The 17298-nt window shown below is 32.4% G+C and overlaps 1 protein-coding gene across 1 annotated transcript in view; it reads left to right on the top strand.

Annotated features, from left to right (window-relative positions):
* Positions 1-239: 239 nt before the first annotated feature.
* The window catches only part of LOC143053708 (uncharacterized), a 31756-nt gene continuing 14697 nt past the window's right edge, over positions 240-17298 (top strand). Inside the window, exons 1-5 of the mRNA XM_076226494.1 lie at positions 240-364; positions 13291-13476; positions 13672-13753; positions 14035-14168; positions 16570-16637. Coding sequence (XP_076082609.1) covers positions 14087-14168; positions 16570-16637 — 150 coding nt within the window. The 5' untranslated portion in view covers positions 240-364; positions 13291-13476; positions 13672-13753; positions 14035-14086. The remainder of the gene's footprint in view (positions 365-13290; positions 13477-13671; positions 13754-14034; positions 14169-16569; positions 16638-17298) is intronic.

Below are 17298 nucleotides of genomic sequence, written 5' to 3'. Positions count from 1 at the left end.
TTATCCAGCAGCGTTAAACGCAACTAAGAATACATACTACAAGCTATACGTGCAACTAGAAATTGATCCTGTATATATTAGTGGAGGATATAGTGTACATATTATATTCCCACATTCGTGGTGGTGGGTTTTGTTCTACACGCCGTAACGGTTTGGTTGTCCTACAAAGGATGTGAAGATTTAAAAGAAGAAGTTTACCTTATCTCCCTTCCAGAACTATTTATAGGTGGCGCTGTATACAGCATGGATGCTGATTTGTTTTGTGCATACAGAGTATAGTTTCAGTAAATTACATCCACATGGCGCAAAATTATTTAGTAAAGTTGTTTGATTGCCACAGGGATGTTACATCATATCTCAAAAGGTTAGGACTGAAATGTGGGCAGAGACAGAACAGAACAGAACAGAACATATTTTGGGCTAGCGGGTCTAAAATTATTTGAATTTTTTTTTATTTATGAAATATAGGATTTCTCTATATTTTTCTATAAATGAACTTTATCTTATACTTAATAGAAAAATGAAATAAAAAAATGGGGTCACCGTTCATTTACGCTCACAATCTGCCTTCGAAAGGAGCATACATTTTTGTTAATGTCCTTTTTTTCTGTTGAACTAAATTATACACCTTATCGCTATTTGTCCGCCATTGCTGGAAATCACACAGGTTCCCGTAAAATTTTGACGTCATAAAACAAAATGTCTGACGCCACAATGGAAAAGTGATTGTTGTTGACGTCAAAAGTTCAAGCGGACGGGTCAGCCGGGAATAGCGATAAGGTGTATAGGAGAAATAGCGGCAATATCGAAATAAAAAAATAACTAAATTACAGAAATCGCTAAAATTTTACAATTATTTAGTCTATGTACAGCTTATTCGAAAACAATAAAAAATATAGGTCACCGATGAGTTAAAAAAGATATTTCAATTTTTATGCCAAAAAATGGCATTTTTGCACCAAAGGGAGATAATTTGAAGCTTTTTCAATGGCATCTACATTTTAAAAGTCAGCTGGGGCCAACACGAATTGATTTTTTGGAATGATTTTTGTACCATATGATAAAGTAACAGCTACTTAAGGTAATCAATAAAATTTGTAATGAAAAATTAATGTTTAATTTTTTTCTGAAAATCTTATACCCGCGAGCCTCCTTAAGGGCCCACAAGGGGCATACAGAGCATACATGAATAAGGAAAAAGAACATTGATTTGCATAGATACATGGATACAAACAATTTTTTTACATACAGTTACAATACAATTACTAACTCATATTCACAAGATTTTACAGCTGAAATTCTGTCGGAAGGCAATATAAACGCTATGCGGATAATTTGGGCAGTTTTTGTTTAAAATTAATTATGTGGGTTCGTGGTCTAGTATTTAAGACCGATGGCTACAGTGCTAAAGGTCCCAGGTTCGATCTTGACTCGGGGCGCTGGAAATTCAGTACCATAAGTAGGGTGATTTTCATCCTCCCACACACATCTCGGGGACCTAGACCGGAATGGGTATCCAACCGTAGTCTAAAATCAGTCATCTTGTCAGTTCGTTAGGTATTTGTGTTTGAACTTACATAATGTAAGACATGGGGAAACTACGCATTGACGTCACTACAGCGTAGAAAAACAGTGTTGAATACGTTTTTTTCTGCACTTTTGAATAAAAAAACATTTCTTAAGGTATGTTTTCATACACCTTATCGCTAATCCTGGCTGACCCGGCCGCTTGAACTTTTGACGTCAACAACAATCACTTTTTCATTGTGGTGTCAGATATTTTGCTTTATGAAGTCAAAATTTTATGGGAACCTGTGTGATATCCAGTAATAGCAGACAAATAGCGATAAGGTGTATTGTTGTTCCCAATTATTGCTAAAAAATGCCAATTTTCTAATGCTCATTTCGATCCTGATTTCCTATTGTCTAAAAACATTCTAGAACTTCACAAAATACCACTTCCGGCATCCATTGCTTTGTGTACATTGTTAATGTTAATTATCACTGAACTAGTATATATGTAAGCTTCAAAGCTATGTCCGGCCTCAAATCTATGTCCTTTCAGCAAATCTATGTCCTTTTTAATATTGCGTCATAGACGTTCCAAATATTCATCCTTTACTGTCTTTTTAGTAAATAAATATGTGCAGTTTCATTTTTGAAGGCGGCATACAATATTAACACATAAGTCATGTAAAGATTTTAACCACATACATGGAGAAATGACTTAATAAAAAAAGTCATAAGACCGTACTTTAAACAATATTATAAATACCCGCGAAATAATTTAGCCAGATTTACTTAACCATAAACTATATTTGAGCCCTTGCACACACATGGAGAACACATACCAACTTAATATTAAATTAAGGGAAATGACTTATATTATTGGAGGTTTCTCAACATCTTAGGAACGAACGAAAATTGCCCTAACTTAACGTTACTTGTCATAACGAGAAAAGAGGCAGAAATAATTTATTTAATAATATTGGACTATCGGCTGTGTTCTTCTTCCTTTTGAAATGTCTTTTATTTAAAAAAGAATATATACATGCTGTATTTTTTAAGACCATTTAGCATGTTTAGAGTCGTAGACATATCATACTGACTTGATATATATCATATAATATACAATTTATGGTTCAATCAATGACAGTTGGAAATCTTATTTATTGAAAAATTTTGTGAAAGAATATAAAATATTTAGACCAAGGACATTTATAAAAATATGCACCTTTCAACAAGAATACACAAAACTATTACTTTACGATTGGTCGAGTGCTCCTGTATATTTCTGTAACCTTTTCCTAAAAGATAATTTTCTTTTAAATAAATAGTAGTGTTCACGACATATTTATCCAAGATACTCTTGAGCATGTAAATGACGCTCATGCATACGCTCATGCGTATAAGCAAGTCGGACTACTTGGACCTAGTGCACCTTAAGACTATCCTGTTCGGTGCTTTATTTTAGGAGACAGTCTATACCCAAACAATCCTCCTTTATTCGTTCCATATTTATAAAGGATGTGTCGATATAATAAAAGAAAAATACTAAACTTGTGTCACTTTTCAATCCGTTATCAAACGCTAATTAATCTTGTCGTGAAATTCATGGAATACTTGCCACTGAACGTTTAACATCAAACAATCAATCAAATACAAACCAGACGCGCCAATTGTTTTTAACATTAACATTACATAACAATGATCTTTTAAAATGGATTAGGCAGATAAATGAAAAGCATATACAGTCAGAGCTCAGACATAAACAAGTCTATTTCTGTTTTTGACTTAAAGAAGTCAAAACATGTAATGATGTATTCTTTATAAAAATGCGTTTTCAATTTTAGACTTATCTAAGTCACAAAATGACAGACTTGTTTAGGTCTATTTATGTTGATGAAAAAACTTAACTTGACTTGGTGGCCAAACTACACCACCTTTGACAGTAAAAACCTGTCTGAGAGTTCACAAGGACTTGATCTATCTATATTTAATTTATCTAATTGAACATCCTTACTAAACACAGATGTTTTACCTCATTAAGTGTGGATCCAGGTGGTTGCATTGTAAGGTTAATTAACATGATACCCGATTTTTCAGACTCTCATTCATATTTTTCTTTAGAAGACAAGGCAGTGGCTTTCAATGTTGTCATTATTTGATTTAGATGCATGACCTTTTTATAAGTATGCGTGGGTCTTGAAGTTGACCAATTTTGGTAACTTATCGACTTGTAGAAGTTGATATTTGCAACTTTTTGATTCTGGTCAATCATTTCTTGCTTAACAATATTTGACTTATTTAAGTCGTATTTTGTCTTGCATTAAAGGGAGACAAATCCTAAAACTTACAAATTTAGACATCTATAAGTCAAAAGCAGATTCAGACTTATTTATGTCTGAGCTCTGACTGATATACGACATGTAAACAAATGAAACTCAACGTAAGAATATGTAACATTCAACAATAGAAAACAAATTGGAACACTAATGTTTACCCACAAAAATAAAATACAAGGTTGCAAAAAGACTAAGAAATTAATAACTGTTGTCTTTAAACACACGGGTATATCGGAAGAAATTTATCGTGGATTTTATTTTTACAAAATTACTACTCCATAACAATACGTTGGAGAGTTTCGTTCGTTCGTAAACTATGATGTTGAGAAACGTTTTATAAAACAAAAAACCTACAATGCCGAACTTATTAGATGGGCATAAATGTGCACATGGCGAAACAAACTGGAAAAAGGATTTAAAACATTACACAGATTTGAGGCCTTATCTTTTTTAACGGACATAGATTTGCAAATGACGTCACGATTGAAAATCGGACACAGATTTGAGGCCGAATCTTTTTTACGGACATAGATTAGCGATGGACGTCACAATGGGGCATAAATTTGAGAAACAGACACAGATTTGAGGTCGTACACAGACCTGAGGTTTACATATATATTTATTTAGCAGTCAGGGGACTTACTGAAATAAGTGATTTTTAAATCACTTATTTGAGTAGCAAATTCGAGGTTTTGTCACAAATTGGGATTTTGTAGTTTTTTCAAAATTTTAAACACATAGGTTTAAATAACATCTTTTAATTAGTAAAATTAAAAAATATGAACTTTTTGCTTCTTTTAAGTAGCAAGTTTTATGCCTTTGATGCTATCATTTACCTGAAAATTCTATTTTAGTTGAAAAAATGCTATAATAATGGCTTTACATAATGAACTGATACTTTCTTAAAAGATTTTTCACAGCAGTGGGAGTATTTTTCCTGTGAAGTTCAAGGTTTCATTTTTCAGATTATGTAATAAAATTCTACTGTTCGCGATAAAAATTTCACTGTTCGGGGGTGTTGAAATTAGTGGGGGTTATTAAAAGAATGATACTTAAAGAAGTGATTTTTGGGAAGGAAATTAAGGTCTGATACTTAAACAAGTGATTTTTATGTCATTATCCTAGATTCAGTACAAGGTCATCACCTGAAATGACCTGGTCATCCTAGACAACACAGATGTTGGTTCTGATAAGTTTAGAAACATAATTAGTCCCTGGATCATTAGTATTCTACTTCTTCTAGTGATTTATTTGTACTACATGTACTTAAATAGGTGATTATTAAAGAAAGACAACTCTAACTTCCAACCTTTATGGAAATAATGTTACTTGAAATCAGTGATTTAGAAAATCACTTGTTTAAGTAAGTCCCCTGACTGTTTAGGGGACATCTGAAGGATGAGGGAATTTCTGGCTGCATTGAAGACCTCAATATGTGATACTAGGGGAAAATATTAATGAATTTAAAAAAATATTATAATCAAACGATTGTGTAATTACAATGAGTAGTTTTTATACGACCACAAAAATTTTAATTTTTCGTCGTATATTGCTATCACGTTGGCGTCGTCGTCGTCGTCGTCCGAATACTTTTAGTTTTCGCACTCTAACTTGAGTAAAAGTGAATAGAAATCGATGAAATTTTGACACAAGGTTTATGACCACAAAAGGAAGGTTGGGATTGATTTTGGGAGTTTTGGTCCCAACATTTTAGGAATAAGGGGCCAAAAAGGGCCCAAATAAGCATTTTCTTGGTTTTTCGTACAATAACTTTAGTATAAGTAAATAGAAATCAGTGAAATTTAAACACAAGGTTTATGACCACAAAAGGAAGGTTGGTATTGATTTTGGGAGTTGAGGTCCCAACAGTTTAGGAATTAGGGGCCAAAAAGGGGCCCAAATAAGCATTATTCTTGGTTTTCACACCATAATTTACGTAAATAGAAATCTATGAAATTTAAACACAAGATTTATGACCATAAAAGGAAGGTTGGGTTTGATTTTGGGAGTTTTGGTCCCAACAGTTTAGGAATAAGGGCCCAAAGGGTCCAAAATTGAACTTTGTTTGATTTCATCAAAAATTGAATAATTGGGGTTCTTTGATATGCTAAATTTAACTGTGTATGTAGATTCTTAATTTTTGGTCCCGTTTTCAAATTGGTCTACATTAAGGTCCAAAGGGTCAAAAATTAAACTTAGTTTGATTTTGACAAAAATTGAATCCTTGGGGTTCTTTAATATGTTGAATCTAAAAATGTACATGTACTTAGATTTTTTATTATTGGCCCAGTTTTCAAGTTGGTCCAAATCAGGGTCCAAAATTAAACTTTTTTTGATTTCATCAAAAATTGAATAATTAGGGTTCTTTGATATGCCAAATCTAACTGTGTATGTAGATTCTTAATTTTTGGTCCCGTTTTCAAATTGGTCTACATTAAAGTTCACAGGGTCCAAAATTAAACTAAATTTGATTTAACAAAAATTGAATTCTTATGCTTTTTTGATATGCTGAATCTAAACATGTACTTAGATTTTTGTTTATGGGCCCAGTTTTCAAGTTTGTTCAAATCAGGATCCAAAATTATTATATTAAGAATTGTGCAATAGCAAGAAATTTTCAATTGCACAGTATTTAGCAATAGCAAGAAATCTTCAATTGCACAGTATTGTGCAATAGCAAGAAATTTTCAATTGCTCAGTATTGCGCAATAGCAAGAAATCTTCAATTGCACAGTATTGTGCAATAGTAAATATTTTCAATTGCACAGTATTGCGCAATAGCCAGAAATATCTAATTGCACAATATTGTGCAATAGCAAGAAATTTTCAATTGATTGGAGTTATCTTTCTTTGTCCAGAATAGTAATTGAGTCAAGACCGATGGCTACAGTGCTAAAGGTCCCAGGTTCGATCTTGACTCGGGGCGCTGGAAATTCAGTACCATAAGTAGGGTGATTTTCATCCTCCCACACACATCTCGGGGACCTAGACCGGAATGGGTATCCAACCGTAGTCTAAAATCAGTCATCTTGTCAGTTCGTTAGGTATTTGTGTTTGAACTTACATAATGTAAGACATGGGGAAACTACGCATTGACGTCACTACAGCGTAGAAAAACAGTGTTGAATACGTTTTTTTCTGCACTTTTGAATAAAAAAACATTTCTTAAGGTATGTTTTCATACACCTTATCGCTAATCCTGGCTGACCCGGCCGCTTGAACTTTTGACGTCAACAACAATCACTTTTTCATTGTGGTGTCAGATATTTTGCTTTATGAAGTCAAAATTTTATGGGAACCTGTGTGATATCCAGTAATAGCAGACAAATAGCGATAAGGTGTATTGTTGTTCCCAATTATTGCTAAAAAATGCCAATTTTCTAATGCTCATTTCGATCCTGATTTCCTATTGTCTAAAAACATTCTAGAACTTCACAAAATACCACTTCCGGCATCCATTGCTTTGTGTACATTGTTAATGTTAATTATCACTGAACTAGTATATATGTAAGCTTCAAAGCTATGTCCGGCCTCAAATCTATGTCCTTTCAGCAAATCTATGTCCTTTTTAATATTGCGTCATAGACGTTCCAAATATTCATCCTTTACTGTCTTTTTAGTAAATAAATATGTGCAGTTTCATTTTTGAAGGCGGCATACAATATTAACACATAAGTCATGTAAAGATTTTAACCACATACATGGAGAAATGACTTAATAAAAAAAGTCATAAGACCGTACTTTAAACAATATTATAAATACCCGCGAAATAATTTAGCCAGATTTACTTAACCATAAACTATATTTGAGCCCTTGCACACACATGGAGAACACATACCAACTTAATATTAAATTAAGGGAAATGACTTATATTATTGGAGGTTTCTCAACATCTTAGGAACGAACGAAAATTGCCCTAACTTAACGTTACTTGTCATAACGAGAAAAGAGGCAGAAATAATTTATTTAATAATATTGGACTATCGGCTGTGTTCTTCTTCCTTTTGAAATGTCTTTTATTTAAAAAAGAATATATACATGCTGTATTTTTTAAGACCATTTAGCATGTTTAGAGTCGTAGACATATCATACTGACTTGATATATATCATATAATATACAATTTATGGTTCAATCAATGACAGTTGGAAATCTTATTTATTGAAAAATTTTGTGAAAGAATATAAAATATTTAGACCAAGGACATTTATAAAAATATGCACCTTTCAACAAGAATACACAAAACTATTACTTTACGATTGGTCGAGTGCTCCTGTATATTTCTGTAACCTTTTCCTAAAAGATAATTTTCTTTTAAATAAATAGTAGTGTTCACGACATATTTATCCAAGATACTCTTGAGCATGTAAATGACGCTCATGCATACGCTCATGCGTATAAGCAAGTCGGACTACTTGGACCTAGTGCACCTTAAGACTATCCTGTTCGGTGCTTTATTTTAGGAGACAGTCTATACCCAAACAATCCTCCTTTATTCGTTCCATATTTATAAAGGATGTGTCGATATAATAAAAGAAAAATACTAAACTTGTGTCACTTTTCAATCCGTTATCAAACGCTAATTAATCTTGTCGTGAAATTCATGGAATACTTGCCACTGAACGTTTAACATCAAACAATCAATCAAATACAAACCAGACGCGCCAATTGTTTTTAACATTAACATTACATAACAATGATCTTTTAAAATGGATTAGGCAGATAAATGAAAAGCATATACAGTCAGAGCTCAGACATAAACAAGTCTATTTCTGTTTTTGACTTAAAGAAGTCAAAACATGTAATGATGTATTCTTTATAAAAATGCGTTTTCAATTTTAGACTTATCTAAGTCACAAAATGACAGACTTGTTTAGGTCTATTTATGTTGATGAAAAAACTTAACTTGACTTGGTGGCCAAACTACACCACCTTTGACAGTAAAAACCTGTCTGAGAGTTCACAAGGACTTGATCTATCTATATTTAATTTATCTAATTGAACATCCTTACTAAACACAGATGTTTTACCTCATTAAGTGTGGATCCAGGTGGTTGCATTGTAAGGTTAATTAACATGATACCCGATTTTTCAGACTCTCATTCATATTTTTCTTTAGAAGACAAGGCAGTGGCTTTCAATGTTGTCATTATTTGATTTAGATGCATGACCTTTTTATAAGTATGCGTGGGTCTTGAAGTTGACCAATTTTGGTAACTTATCGACTTGTAGAAGTTGATATTTGCAACTTTTTGATTCTGGTCAATCATTTCTTGCTTAACAATATTTGACTTATTTAAGTCGTATTTTGTCTTGCATTAAAGGGAGACAAATCCTAAAACTTACAAATTTAGACATCTATAAGTCAAAAGCAGATTCAGACTTATTTATGTCTGAGCTCTGACTGATATACGACATGTAAACAAATGAAACTCAACGTAAGAATATGTAACATTCAACAATAGAAAACAAATTGGAACACTAATGTTTACCCACAAAAATAAAATACAAGGTTGCAAAAAGACTAAGAAATTAATAACTGTTGTCTTTAAACACACGGGTATATCGGAAGAAATTTATCGTGGATTTTATTTTTACAAAATTACTACTCCATAACAATACGTTGGAGAGTTTCGTTCGTTCGTAAACTATGATGTTGAGAAACGTTTTATAAAACAAAAAACCTACAATGCCGAACTTATTAGATGGGCATAAATGTGCACATGGCGAAACAAACTGGAAAAAGGATTTAAAACATTACACAGATTTGAGGCCTTATCTTTTTTAACGGACATAGATTTGCAAATGACGTCACGATTGAAAATCGGACACAGATTTGAGGCCGAATCTTTTTTACGGACATAGATTAGCGATGGACGTCACAATGGGGCATAAATTTGAGAAACAGACACAGATTTGAGGTCGTACACAGACCTGAGGTTTACATATATATTTATTTAGCAGTCAGGGGACTTACTGAAATAAGTGATTTTTAAATCACTTATTTGAGTAGCAAATTCGAGGTTTTGTCACAAATTGGGATTTTGTAGTTTTTTCAAAATTTTAAACACATAGGTTTAAATAACATCTTTTAATTAGTAAAATTAAAAAATATGAACTTTTTGCTTCTTTTAAGTAGCAAGTTTTATGCCTTTGATGCTATCATTTACCTGAAAATTCTATTTTAGTTGAAAAAATGCTATAATAATGGCTTTACATAATGAACTGATACTTTCTTAAAAGATTTTTCACAGCAGTGGGAGTATTTTTCCTGTGAAGTTCAAGGTTTCATTTTTCAGATTATGTAATAAAATTCTACTGTTCGCGATAAAAATTTCACTGTTCGGGGGTGTTGAAATTAGTGGGGGTTATTAAAAGAATGATACTTAAAGAAGTGATTTTTGGGAAGGAAATTAAGGTCTGATACTTAAACAAGTGATTTTTATGTCATTATCCTAGATTCAGTACAAGGTCATCACCTGAAATGACCTGGTCATCCTAGACAACACAGATGTTGGTTCTGATAAGTTTAGAAACATAATTAGTCCCTGGATCATTAGTATTCTACTTCTTCTAGTGATTTATTTGTACTACATGTACTTAAATAGGTGATTATTAAAGAAAGACAACTCTAACTTCCAACCTTTATGGAAATAATGTTACTTGAAATCAGTGATTTAGAAAATCACTTGTTTAAGTAAGTCCCCTGACTGTTTAGGGGACATCTGAAGGATGAGGGAATTTCTGGCTGCATTGAAGACCTCAATATGTGATACTAGGGGAAAATATTAATGAATTTAAAAAAATATTATAATCAAACGATTGTGTAATTACAATGAGTAGTTTTTATACGACCACAAAAATTTTAATTTTTCGTCGTATATTGCTATCACGTTGGCGTCGTCGTCGTCGTCGTCCGAATACTTTTAGTTTTCGCACTCTAACTTGAGTAAAAGTGAATAGAAATCGATGAAATTTTGACACAAGGTTTATGACCACAAAAGGAAGGTTGGGATTGATTTTGGGAGTTTTGGTCCCAACATTTTAGGAATAAGGGGCCAAAAAGGGCCCAAATAAGCATTTTCTTGGTTTTTCGTACAATAACTTTAGTATAAGTAAATAGAAATCAGTGAAATTTAAACACAAGGTTTATGACCACAAAAGGAAGGTTGGTATTGATTTTGGGAGTTGAGGTCCCAACAGTTTAGGAATTAGGGGCCAAAAAGGGGCCCAAATAAGCATTATTCTTGGTTTTCACACCATAATTTACGTAAATAGAAATCTATGAAATTTAAACACAAGATTTATGACCATAAAAGGAAGGTTGGGTTTGATTTTGGGAGTTTTGGTCCCAACAGTTTAGGAATAAGGGCCCAAAGGGTCCAAAATTGAACTTTGTTTGATTTCATCAAAAATTGAATAATTGGGGTTCTTTGATATGCTAAATTTAACTGTGTATGTAGATTCTTAATTTTTGGTCCCGTTTTCAAATTGGTCTACATTAAGGTCCAAAGGGTCAAAAATTAAACTTAGTTTGATTTTGACAAAAATTGAATCCTTGGGGTTCTTTAATATGTTGAATCTAAAAATGTACATGTACTTAGATTTTTTATTATTGGCCCAGTTTTCAAGTTGGTCCAAATCAGGGTCCAAAATTAAACTTTTTTTGATTTCATCAAAAATTGAATAATTAGGGTTCTTTGATATGCCAAATCTAACTGTGTATGTAGATTCTTAATTTTTGGTCCCGTTTTCAAATTGGTCTACATTAAAGTTCACAGGGTCCAAAATTAAACTAAATTTGATTTAACAAAAATTGAATTCTTATGCTTTTTTGATATGCTGAATCTAAACATGTACTTAGATTTTTGTTTATGGGCCCAGTTTTCAAGTTTGTTCAAATCAGGATCCAAAATTATTATATTAAGAATTGTGCAATAGCAAGAAATTTTCAATTGCACAGTATTTAGCAATAGCAAGAAATCTTCAATTGCACAGTATTGTGCAATAGCAAGAAATTTTCAATTGCTCAGTATTGCGCAATAGCAAGAAATCTTCAATTGCACAGTATTGTGCAATAGTAAATATTTTCAATTGCACAGTATTGCGCAATAGCCAGAAATATCTAATTGCACAATATTGTGCAATAGCAAGAAATTTTCAATTGATTGGAGTTATCTTTCTTTGTCCAGAATAGTAATTGAGTCAACTTAAATCATTGTTTTATACAATATACAATGTATATTCACTTTTACTACCAACTGATAAATTAAAACAATCTTTACCATTCAGTGATAACAAGCACCTTTTGTTACATTTTAATATTTTATGATGTATTTAAATGAGTAGTTATTGTTGCAAACTCCATTAGAAATTTGAATTGAGATCAGTTTTGGAAAAAGGGAAAGGGGTGTGTGAAAAAAAGGGGGGCGGGTTAAATTTTTCTCATTTGCTCAAAGGCAAAAACAAATTTTTAAGTTCATTAGACCACATTCATTCTGTGTCAGAAACCTATGCTGTGTCAACTATTTAATCACAATCCAAATTTAGAGCTGTATCCAGCTTGAATGTTGTGTCCATACTTGCCCCAACCGTCCAGGGTTCAACCTGTGCGGTCGTATAAAGCTGCGCCCTGCGGAGCATCTGGTTGAGTTATCAATTTTTAAAATTTTATTACCAATCAACATTATCCAGTCAGTCTTTTTAGGCAAAATTTTTAGAAAATGGGTGAGGGGTACAAAAAATGATTTTACCAGAAGCATGTACATCCCATATCTCTTTTTTCTTTTCAAATTTCTTAGATATGTATTTTCTCAATCATTTATAACAAAGAAGTTAAAAAAATATGCATTTTGTTCTTCAAACACACAAATTTACAAAATCGACAGCATGGTGAATTTGACTCAAAAAGCATCAAAATATGATAAAACTTTCTTATATTAATACCTACCTATGTATAGTAATTTTAATTTAAACTTATTCAGATTCAGTGGTGGATCCAGCCATTTTAAAGGGGGGGGGGGTTCCCCAACACAGAGTAAAGGGTGGATTCTAACTATATGCTCCCATTCAAATGCATTGATCGGCCAAAAAAAAGGGGGATTCCAACTTTCGGAACCCCCCCCCCCCCCCCCCCCCTGGATCCGCCACTGCAGATTGGTCCTCTTCATCTTAATTGAAAGTATGAACAATGATGAAAAAAAGTTTAATTGTGGATTTGGGTGTTTTTTTCATGATAATAGCCCAAAAATAGGTAAAAATTGATGAAAAATGGGAAAATCATGAAAATTTGGTACTTTAAAAGGGCTGTAGCTAAACATTGCTAAAAAAGAAGTGCACCAGCATATGATTTATAATGTCTTTACAAGACTTATAAACCCAAAAATCACTCAGAGGTGTGCATCCTTAATTCAATTTAAATATTTTCATAATTTCATTTTATTTCAGCACAATTACACTGTAAGTGGTCAAGTAACATCAAGCCAAGTAAACGTGTGCAATAATCCAAATTTAATTGTACGACAGTCTCCTGATTCATACAGCACACCTGCAGGATCAAATGTATCTACTTTGAAGCAACTCACAGAGTCCCATTGCATAACAACTGAAGAATAAGAAGTCAATTATCCTATGGTAAGTTATCAGAGAGTGTTGGCAGTTTCTTAAAACGTTGGAGATTTGTTTGCCTCACCTACTATAGTAGAGGGAATTATGTTTTCTGGATATTTGTTAATTTGTAATCTTTTTATCTATCTATAGTAGAACTTGTAAACATGAGAATTGTATTGAAAGCAAATGTCAAAATTAATGTTCGTCTTATATTTGTAGGTCAGACCCAGACGTGAATTTCTTGACCGTCATTGTACTTAAACAAGTAGGTGCATCATGGGAAGTGTTAACCAGAAAAGAGGTAAAAATTTCTCTGAATTCAGAAATTATTTCCATGATTTTATTAATGCCAAAACTGCACAGCACCAGGTTTCACAATAATTAAAACTTTTATTCATATTTTCAGTAGTGATTTTATCTTTATTGCAATCAACATATTTAAATACTGTAAACATAATAATAAATGAAGAAATTTATGTCAAGTTTTTATTATTCATGTTATTGTAAAAATGCTACCATATCAATTTTGACACTATAAAAACTTGCATTCTTAATTTCAACTGGTTTATGTGTAAATTGAAGGTCTGTAGTTATCTGAAGGATTACATTGGTAGCAGACAGTTGTATAATCAGAATGACCCTAGTATCGTGTTCTGTAAAAAAGATCCTCTGGGAAAAGTATTTGGAGTTGATAAGTTTACCTTCACAGAAGCAACGTAAGTATTTATCTATAATTGTATACATTATCACTGAACTAGTATACATATTTGTTTAGGGGACAGCTGAAGGACTCCTCAGGATGCTGGAGTTTCTCTTTGCATTGAAGACCCATTGGTGGCGTTCCACTGTTGTTGGCTCTATGGGCAAGTTGATGTCTCTTTGACACATTCCCCCTTTCCATTCTCAATTTTATGTATATGTATATAATATGCATGTTCTGTACCATTGAGGCCACATTTAAAAGAATGTCTGTTTCCCCTCCCCCGGGTCTACTCTTTGTAAACAAACCAGGCAGGCAGGTAATTTTTTTTCCATGGTTTGACTTGTCCACTGGAGGCCACTTATCAGTTGTTAGTGCTCAATTTGAGTGTATTTATTTAGATTATCAATCCTTTTGCTTTCAAGCACTATTCAAAATATGCACATTTAGTGCATAAAACTAATGTAGCATTAAAGTGTATATTTACTTCTTTCTGATTTGACAGTTATTAAAGCTTTTATTAATAACATATTTTAAAGTACAGCTATTTTTAGAACCAGGCAGATCTTAAAAAAAGTGATTCATCCAATATTCCAATTCTCAGTTTTTTGTGTATAAATATCTTCACTACAGTATTAAAGATAAGAATATACAAAAAAAATCACCAACAAATAGTAATACAAATAAAAATAATGATATTAAATCACTAGTTGTTCCTATCATTCCTTTGTAAATTGCACACTATTGAATGATGCTTATTTGGATGAACAACTAAGAACCCAGTATAATTATACACCAAATTGAAGTTTTATAACTTTTCTATGTTTATCATGTAAACATGGTAAAAGTGTGTTTTTTTTTAATAAAAGTGTAGAAAAAGAAATTTGAAAATTTGTTAGTTTGCCTGAAATTATCTCCCTTTTCCCGTAAAATTATGGAGCTCTCTTACTTGAAAACCATAAAATGTCTATTGTTTATATTCCATATCAACAACTATGGAAGCAGACGTTGAGATGAGATGCAGTTTCTCATGCTTTAGTAATGTAAAATGTGATACATCAATCTTCTATCCCGCTGAAAACGCTGTGATTTTGTAAAAGGAATGCATTAAGGATATAAGAAATCACCTAATTTCTAACAAACTGGGAAAATTTACAAATTTAAATGAGGGACATTTAATTTGCTTTCAGGCTGGAATATTTTCTGTCATGGGAGAATATTTTGGGTGTCCGAACCACAGGTATTCTCTCGGTATGAAGTGGAGGAGGAGCAGCATATTATGTGGTCATCCTGACCACAAGGGTAAATCCAAGCCTGAATTCGACCGGGCAGTCACGCCTCAGATAAGCCACCACCTTTTGAGAACCAGAGGAGTTGTGCTTCCAATAGGATCAGGTAATCATCTCAAGTTTAAAGATAATTAGGAGGCTGTTTGATAACTTAATAAAACTTCAGAACCCAAGCCCTTAATTTGCAGTGTAGTACTGACAATTTTTTTAAAGAGTAATGTGGGACAAATGTGGGGGTAGTGTGAATTAATCTTAATTTTCAGTCTGAACTGTATCATGTCTGTTCGCCCTAATAACACATTTGCCCTGAGTCCGTTTTCTAGAAAATATTAATATTCAGGGCATCGAAGTTGAATAAACTTATTCAGATATTCAGGGGGGAGCTATGCTAAACATGTATTTTAAAAAAAAAATCTAAGTAAGTTTACATTTTGTCTTGCTAGTACTAGTGGCTACATGTATGCAATTTTTTAAAGTCTGAACATGAAAGTAATATATTGTCAATATAGAACTTCCAAGGTCTGAAGAACCATATTTTTTGTCTGTATTGTATCATTTAAACCAACCATTTTTGGAGTAATTTAGGTGCCTTTCAAACCATATGTGTACACCATGTACACATTTACTCCAAAAATGGTTGTTTTTTATGATATAATACAATGTAATACAGACAAAAATATGGTACAGGGTCTACTGAAATGTCTGCTTTTCTTGAATAGAACTATATATACAGTTGGGACAAAATTTAAGATGTGGTCTTCTGCGACATGTCATACATTTATGAATGTGCCAAAATTTAAACTTCAATCCCTGCATACAAGTGTTACTGTAAAAAATTTAGAAAACAATCAAAACTTATGAATGCAACAATGATTTCCCCATATACATGTTCATTATTTATATATTTCTTGACAATCTGTTCATTGCATGATTTGGTTTTTCATAGAATAAAACAATTGTAGTAATAAAATTATATTATCCCTAGGCCCATAGACATGATACACTTATTAAATTTAAAATAAAATGTACAAAATTTTAAAATTTATCACACACATTTGTACTTTTTTTATAAATTCAAAAATTAGCTTGAAAGTGCAAGTATCAAAATTATTTCTTTTTTTTATATAGGTTTGTGCAGAAATTGCAGACAGATTGTTACCAGAGAAATGGAAGAATCTATCTGGCCAAATTTTGAGGTACAACTTAAATGTGTACATGTATTATATAATCAAAGCAATACACCTTATCACTATTTATCTGCCATTACTGCAAAAATTCCAGTAAAATTTAAACGTCTGACATGATAGATAATATATCTGACACCACAATGGAAAAGTTATTGTTGTATTATCTCATAAGTTTAAGCAAAAGAGGTTTTTTGGTCAAGGGGAACAGATTTCCAAATACTGATATGGTGTATATATATACATGTAAATGCATACCAAAAAAAACCAAAACAATCAAAACATTTTATTTGTATTGACACAAAACATTTTTTTTTAATTTAAAACAACAGGCCTGAAGGTTATAAATTGTAGACATTCTGCAGAGAACTAAACGCAACCTTCAAAAATGAGCAAATCCCATACCACGGGGGGGTCTCTTCCTATATAAAGGTATATACATATGTGCTGCTGGAATGGGTCCCTTTTTTGATCCGACAAATATATCAATGGGGTGCAATTTTACCGAGGAAATATATCAATAGGTAGTAATTGACCGATTGTGATATATCAATGGGTCATAAATTTCAGTTTGTTGTGCAACGATCTTCACTGAATTTCCCAAACTCTTTGTCATTAAAATTTCCACATCTGCTGAAACTTATTTACACAAGTTTTGATATTGATTAAATTT

This window comes from Mytilus galloprovincialis, chromosome 12 (assembly GCF_965363235.1).
Source record: "Mytilus galloprovincialis chromosome 12, xbMytGall1.hap1.1, whole genome shotgun sequence".
Taxonomy (NCBI): domain Eukaryota; kingdom Metazoa; phylum Mollusca; class Bivalvia; order Mytilida; family Mytilidae; genus Mytilus; species Mytilus galloprovincialis.
Note: the sequence above shows the minus strand (reverse complement) of the source record. Positions and strands in the feature narration are given on the sequence as shown.